We start from the raw sequence: 8,309 nt of genomic DNA on the forward strand, positions 1-8,309 counted from the left end.
CTAGGATTTTGTTGAAGATTTTTGCATCTATATTCATGAGGGATATTGGTCTGTAGTTTTCCTTTAGAGTGATGTCTTTGCCTGGTTTTAGTGTCAAGGTTATGCTTGCTTCATGAAATGAGTTAGGGAGGATTCTATCCTTTTCTGTGTTTTGGAATAGTTTGAGTAGGATTGGTATCCGTTTTTCTCTGAGCATTTGTTCAAATTCTGCAGTGAAACTGTCTGGCCAAGTACTTTTTTTGGTTGGTAATATTTTGATGACCTGTTCAATTTCTTCTTTTGTGATGGACCTGTTCAACTTTTCCACATCAGTCTGTGTTAGTTTAGGTAAGTGTTGTGTTTCTAGAAATCTGTCCATTTCTTCTAGTGTTTTGAAGTTGTTGGAGTATATAGTTCTTCATAGTATCTTGATATTATCATTTTAATTCTGTTGGTTCTGTTGTGGTGTCGCCCAATTCATTCCTCATTCAGGTTATTTTGTATTCTCTCCCTCTTTTCCTTTGTTAAATTTGTCAGTGTTTTGTCAATTTTATTAATATCTTCAAGGAACCAACTCGTAGTCCTGTTGATTTTTTCTATTGTCTTTCTCTTTTCTGTTTGTTTTATTTCTGCTTGAATTTTTATTATTATTAGGGTGAGAAGTATGAGTTTCTTTCACTAAAGGAACACCTCATTAGAATTATGAGGATGTTTGTTTGAACAGACAGCCCTGAGATTCATCCAGATCCAACAAGCTTTGAATCTAGACATAAACATTCTTATTATTTTACAACCTCATTACAAAGAAAGAAGCTCAGTTTTTTTCCCTGTTGGTTGTAATTTTGCCTGATACCTGGAAGAACATTCATTGAGTGAGATAGGCATTTCTGTGCCCCCAACATGTTGGTAAGAATTACTCATGGGTTTTTCTGGAGAAATTACCTGACAAACTGAGGTTTATGCCCCAACTGTGGTTCCCAGGATATAAGGTTTGGGTCCAAGGAAAAGACCAGAAAAACACCCTGAAGTCTTTGAGGGAGGCTCTAGATGCCTGTCAAATTAAGAGATGTTTTCAAATATCAGAACCATTTTTGACTAGTGGTCAAGAATGAAGATTAATTACTTAGAGCAACACTCATGGCTTCAACTTTAATATTAATAGGCTGTACTATTGCTAACCACGAATTCTGAGTTTTCACGGAAAGGCCTTTGTGAGGGCAGAATCTGGTGATTTCTAAAATGGAAAAAGTTGGTGAAATGTAATATGATTGTTTTTCCTCACTGCAAATGCCAATACCAATTTTCATGCTTATTTCCCTCTGCACATTTTTAAGCCATCTCTGTATTTCCTTTCTTTTAATATGTAATTGTTAGAAGAGGGACACTAGGTATATATAAGCCTATTTTCTTTGTCTTAATTGCAGAAAAAATGTATTACCCAGCAAAGACATGAGAAGGATATGCAAGTCCTCTAGGTTACCTCTGACGGAAGATCTTCTGGTAACCTTACTGTCCAGGTAAGCAAGAGCTCCATTCTGGATGGAGGTTGTCCTGCATATTTTTGTTTTGGAGACTGACTAGTCCTGGTTTTATATTTACTGTTAGTTGCCCTTGACCTCTTGTGTTTTGATTATATTATTAATGACATGCCTTCATTCAAGTATTACAAAAGGTGAAGTTAGTTGTGATTTTGGATGTTAGAGAACAGAGCTTTTTATGAATTATTACTTGATTTTTTTTAACATTAATACACACTTGCATACATATAGGTTCCTGGACAAAATGAAAGGAAATTGTTCAACTTTGTTGGTTTTGAAGATATTAAATGTAAAATTCAGGGCAAGTTTCTCAAAGTATTTCCTAATGATTAAGACATACAGTAAGAGGACCTACTGTTGTTAGCAGAGGGCTCTTTCCTACACCTGATATAAAGCATAGATTATGATGTCCCAAATGTATTTTTCAGATGCCTCATTTCTCCTGTTGAACTTGATTTTTTACTTCTGAGCACCATCCTCCCAGCCATCCAAATTCAAAACTGTGGTCATCTTTTATGCTTCCTATGGCATCATCCCAGCCCCTCATCTTATTTACATATCTTGATAATTCTGACATTTTGGACTGTGTTTTAGGTATTGTTTTGGGTACCTCTGTGCTGCTCTAACAGAAAATATACCACAAATGGGATGGCTTTAACAAACAGGAGTTTATTCTCTTACAATTTTGGAGGCTAGAAGTCTGAGTTCAAAGTGCCAGGCTCTAGTGGCTGGGTGAAAGCCCCTTGGGCTTCAGCTCTGCCTCTTGCCCCAGGCCCCCTGAAGCTAGAGGCTTTTCTTCTCTCAGGCAGCATCTGGCTGCTGAGGCTGACAAGGTAGACAAGTGAAAAGTCAGAGTTCCGAGATCACCAAACAACATGGCAGGCCACTGATTCAAGTCCAGAAAAAGTCCCCAGATCAGCAGGGTATGGCAGGCTATTGATCAATGACTTGACTACATGCAGGGTTCAAGTGTGCCAAAAAGCTAGAGACCAATCCCAAAGCTTCTCCTTATACCACATCCTTAAAGTAGCTACTCAGCTGCTTGTGGTTGATTGCCAGTCTCATCATGGGGAATAACTACCTTCAGCTGCCCAGCCACTCAACCAGGCCCAGCCAAGTTGACACACAAACTTAACTACCACAGGCATTGTGTTTGTTGTTCAGTAACATTATCTTGTTTACTTTTGGAAAGGAACTTTGTGAGGCCAGAGCTCTTATCCTTCCTGTCTTACATATGATCAAGCTGAGGTTTAGAGAGATAAAGTATTTTGCCCAAAGTTACATAGTCTTGAAGAAGACCTATGACTTGACCCACGAGCTTTTCAAATGCACATCTTCTGCCTGTAACTAATTCAAATTATTGTTTATTAGGACATCTTGACAGTTCTACCCACTTACTACCAGTTTTAGTTGTTTTAGTGCTGCTTTAACAGAAACGCCACAAAGGTGGCTTTAACAAACAGAAATGTATTATGTCACAGTTTAGGAGGCCAACCAAACCAAAAACCAAACTCACTGCCGTCGAGTGGGTCCCGACTCATAGAGACCCCTCCTTGGATTTCCAAGGCAGTATCTCTACAGAAGTAGATTGCCCAGTCTTCCTTCCAAAGAGTGGCTGGTAGGTTTGAACCACCAGTCTTCTGGTTAGTAGTCAAATGCCTGAGGCACTACACCACCAGAGCTCCCAGAAGTCCAAATTCAGAGCTAGCTCTAAGAAGCCTTTCTTTCTCTTTCAACTCTGGAGAAACGTCCTTTTTTCTTTGAGCTTCTGCTCCTGGTGATCTTCATGTAGCTTGACATCTGTCTTGCCCCCATCTCTGCTTCCTAGCTTGCTCAAGATTGACTCAAGATACACCCTACACTAATCTTGCTTCATTAACATAAAAAGACAACCCATTCCCAAGTGGGATTATAACCACAGGCATAGAGGTTAGGATTTACAACACATCTTTTGGGGATATAATATTACCATTTATATCTACTCTCTTCTCTCTATTCTCACCAATATTACTCTTTGGTCTGACCCATATTTCTTCTTGAATATTGCAAGAACCTCTATATTGGTCTTTCTTTTCTTCCACAGAACTCTAAATTTTAAAATCCATCCTTAAATACAGCTGCTGAGTACCTTCTAGAGCACAAATGCCATTGTGTCATTTTTCTATTCACAAATCCTGTGATGTCTCTTTGTTCTCTAAGGAAAGACCAGATTCCTTAGCTTTGAACTACTTCTCCCCCATCTCTTTTGTAGAGCTTGGGGTGGTCAGTTGGGACATTGTTCTCAAGCAAGGGTTGGAGAAGGGAGTCATAATCTGAGACAAAAAAGAGAAGCCAAGGGAACAGGTAAAACTAAATCCCATATAATGAAACAGAGTCCAAGATGTCTGGAGGGGAATCCAGTCCAGTTAGACGTGTGTGTGTGTGTGTTGGGTTGATCTGCAGTAATTTTCCAGAAGTTATGCTCATTTACTTTTTTTTGCTGGCAGCAATGTGATGTATAGGTAATCTTAGTGTAAAGGACCTGGGATAAAGTAGGCAGGTCTAGGAGTCAGGGTTCTTTACGGCTGGGACTTGAATCTATTGACTCATGCTGCCAAAGCTCCTCTTATTTTCCCAATAATCCAGTCAAATGGGCCATCTGGCATTCCACTCATATAACTGTGCCTTCCCACTTTTTTTTTTTTTTTTTTGCCTTTGCTCTTGCTGTTTCCTCAGTAGGAAATAGCTTCCATATTTCTTCATCTGTTGATAACTTAAGGAACTCTGGTATCTCAGTGCCTAAGACATTTGACTACTAACCAGAAGGTTGGTGGTTCAAACCCACCAGCTGCTCTGCAGAAGAAGATGGGACAGTCTTCTTCTGTAGAGATTTACCATGTTGGAAACCCAGTGGGGGTCTTTATGAGTCAGAATTGACTCTATGACAGTTGGTTTGGTTGATAACTTGTTCTTTCTTCCAGAACCCAGTTCAAGTAGCACTACATCCATGAAATTCTCTTGGATTTACTAGGCTAGCAGTGATTATTTCCTGCTAAGGATTCTCACAGGGAGCTCTGGTAGCATAATGCCTAAGGCTCTTGACTGCTAACCAGAAGGCTGGCGGTTCAAACCCATGAGCCACTCCTTGGAAGGAAGGTTGGGCAATCTACTTCCATAGTGATATCACCTCAGAAACCCAAGGAGGTGTCACTATGAGTCGGGTCCAACTCCACGGCACATAACAACAACAATGACAAGGATTCTCACAACACAATTTATGTTTTGTCCCTTATCTTGTAACAAAGAGTTGTGACTTGACCATTCTTTGATCCATTAAGATTCAGAGACCTGCTTCTAACCTATTTGATTCACTACTTATGAACAACCAGTGTGTTGTCATGTCTTGACTGTTTTACTCCTACCTTTTCTCTTACACTCTTTACATACACTTATGAGTTATGTGATCTTGTACAAGATTTTTCACCTCTAGAATGAGATCATAATTTCTGCTTTCTAGGGTTTCTGAGGACTAACTGAGATAATATAGGTAAAATACCTGGCATAGTTAGTGCCTGGTACAAAGAATTGATTAAAATCTAGGAGAGAAGTTTAAGTCAGCAGCCATAGACCACACACTCTAACTTAGAAATGAACTGCAAGAAACCTGTATCTTTCTCTACAGAGGAGGCCTTGTTTTTAAATTCTTGGATCTGAATGCCTTTCACACATTAAACTGTCTTCTGATCAGGAAGCTGTGGATGTTTATTAGATTATCTCTTGATGGCCTGGAGGATGAGTTGTCCTAAAAAGTCTGATAATGTGGGAGCCTGGCCTCTGGAGGACCTAGATGTTTCTTCCCCAATGCAGAGGCCACCAAGTCATCATCCCCTCATTCTTTCAGCAGACTGTTTTGTCTTTGCCTTTAAAATTTGACACTAGAGGCAGAAAGACCATTCCGCAACTTGCTTCAAAGTCGTCTCAAACCACATTTGCCTCCAAGCCCAGCATAAGCTTTGAGGAGGTCATCCCTCTCAGCAGCTAAGCAGTCCATGTTCAGTCTAAACCCTGCCTCTAATTGCGCAGTGACCCTTGTCCACACTCAGGGGAAAGTTCAGACTAATCAGATTAGAAAATGTCTCATTCCCATTCCCCTCTCCCTGCAATATGCCCTGCCATGATTTGGGTCACATGCTTGGTGTTTTGCATCATCTCTGCAGATTCCTTTCAAAGACTGTCCTAATTCCTAGTGGGCCCATCAGCCTGCAGCTTGCATTTATAATCTACATTCTTATTGTTCCCCACAGACTCCACAGGGCTTTACAAAGCCTCAACCAGAGTCTCTTTCTGTGTAGCCTTCCTATGGCACGCTGAGCCAGAGCCTCCTCTGACGTCTAGAGCCTCCCAGGAGAGACAGGCATGAAGTTGGTTTGATTTTGTTCAGTGCATGTTCTGCCCAGGGCTAGTTTTACCTGCCTGCTTCAGAAGTCAACCTTTGGGATGGAGAAGGGCAGCTGCTTAACTTTGCTATGAATGCAGATCAGGATAGGAAAAAGAAAGATGGCTCAAGGTTTGGACACTTTCAGTCAGTGATTGTTACCCCCATATTCCTCCTGACCCTGTGTTTTGCTACTAAAATTCCCTTTCTACCCCAATTACATTTTTCTTAGCATTCAGTTAGGTTTTTCTCCTTATTAGCTCAACTGAAGCTGGAATCAGGACTTTAAAATCTTCACATCCAGTAACCCAAGCCCTCCTTCAGCTCATGCTGTGTAAACTGGTATGAGGTCACCTCACTTGCCAAGCGAATTCATTTCACTAATGCACAGAGCATCAGACTTAAACGTTCTATGGAGTAGTAGCTATTACCCATTAATAACAAGAGTGACACTTTGTATTGACTTAGTGCCAAGAGCCTTAGAATCTTTTGTAAATTCTTGTGCGTATAAAAAGGTACATTTTACTTGATGATAGCCATTGTTCCTCATTTCTTAAGTGCAGACTTATGAGGTATACAGAGACTTGTTCACTTGCTCACTTGCTTTGGGCTGAGATGAGTCACTCATGGAATTAAAACCAGGAATCGCTAAGATACCCTAAGCCTTTGTTTCTGTCTGAGCTCCTAGGAATAGGGCCTTGTTCTGGTTACCTAGTGCCACTCTGATAGGAATATACCACAAATGTGGTGTTTGAACAACAGGAGTTTATTCTCTAACAGTTTGGAGGCTTTAAGTCTCAGTTCAAAATGCCAGGCTCTAGGGGACTGTATGAAAGCCCCTCAACCTTGGGCTTCAGTTCTGCCTCCTGCTTCCGGCCCACTGAAGCTAGAGGCTTTTCTTCACTCAGAAAGCTGCTGGCTGCTGAGACTGACAAGCCCAAGGTTGACAAGTAAAAAAGGCACAGTCCCGATGTTAACAAACCACATGGCAGGCCATTAATTCAAGACCATTGAAAGTCCCAGGGTTGGCAGAGCGTGGCAGGCTGTTGAACAACAACACGGCTACATGCAGTGTTCAAGTGTGCCATAAGCTAGAGACCATTCCCCAAGGTTTCTCCTTATGTACAGGAAGCATACCACATCCCTAAGGCAGCTACTCAGCTCCTCACAGTAAATTCCACCATAGAGCTGATTACCAGTTTCATCATGGGGATCACTACATCCAGCTACCCAGCCACTCAACCAGTCCCAGCCAAGTTGACACACAAACTTAACTACCACAGGCCTATATCTTATTCATCCTTGCAGCCTCTTAAATGTATCCAGTGCTTGTACACTGGGCAGATAAGCCATGTAACCACATACCATTCAGTAGATTCCAACTCAAGGTGGCCTCATGTATATCAGAATAGAAATGTGCTCCTTAAGGTTTCAATGGCTGATTTCTTAGAAGTAGATCACCAGGCCGAATTTCTTCAGAAATTCTGGGTGGACTTAAATCACCAAACTCTCAGTTAGCAGTCAAGGGCTTAACTATTTCCACCACCCAGGGACTTCCACATTGGGCAGGACAGGGAGTAGAAGAATATGAACTTGGTATCTACCAGAGCTGATACTGAAGTCCAGCTTTGCTACTTTCTGGCTATATGACCCTTGTCAATTAACTCAACACCTCTCAGCCTTCATTTAGATATTAATGTTGCCTTGATACAAATAAGCAAAAAATTGTGATTCTCGAGCCATATGAGATGGAGCAAATTCTGAGGTCATCCCATTCCATGCTTCTTGTGGATCTGGGGGTAAAGAGGCAGCTTCCTCTCCTCATTATGGCCATTTTATTCTAGACCTAGACTAACTGGAAATTCAAGTGAAGCTCTGTCCCTTGTGTCTCTGCCCTAAGCTCATCTTTTACAGCTGGCTTTGGGTTCCATGGAGTGCCTTATAACTGGCTTCCCAAGAGAGCTGGTGCATCATCCAGAAACATCAGTTAAAATGGAAGAAGTAAATAGGGCTCTAAAATGGAGCTTTAAAATCATCTCATTATACTCGACCCAGCCCTGTCCCTGGCCCCGCTTCCAGAAGTGCGGTTTGGGTTCATGTGATTTCAACCCCAGATGCCTGACAGTGAAGCTCCAGGGCAAGGGTAGGGCTGTGTGGCTGCTATTGGTGGAGTGTTTGGTACACTGGGAAGTTTTCAGAAAGAAGTGCCTTCCTTTCTCTCTCACTCACATACATATACACACACCTGATGCTTCCCACATTTTTTTTTGTGTGTGTGATTTGGGTGAAAATGTACGGAGCAAATTCACTTTCCATACAGCAGTTCACATACACTTTGTCTCATGATACTGACTACAATTTACCACAATGCAACATCT

General features: G+C 41.3%; 1 protein-coding gene across 1 annotated transcript in view; it reads left to right on the forward strand.

The window, feature by feature from the left end:
* Nucleotides 1–8,309, forward strand: part of EFHC2 (EF-hand domain containing 2) — a 233,751-nt gene that overhangs the window by 191,220 nt on the left and 34,222 nt on the right. Inside the window, exon 13 of the mRNA XM_007955608.1 lies at nucleotides 1,404–1,496. Within this exon, the coding sequence (XP_007953799.1) occupies nucleotides 1,404–1,496 (93 nt within the window). The remainder of the gene's footprint in view (nucleotides 1–1,403; nucleotides 1,497–8,309) is intronic.

Source organism: Orycteropus afer, unplaced genomic scaffold (assembly GCF_000298275.1).
Source record: "Orycteropus afer afer isolate SDZICR_OR568_19922 unplaced genomic scaffold, OryAfe1.0 scaffold00517, whole genome shotgun sequence".
NCBI classification, from domain to species: domain Eukaryota; kingdom Metazoa; phylum Chordata; class Mammalia; order Tubulidentata; family Orycteropodidae; genus Orycteropus; species Orycteropus afer.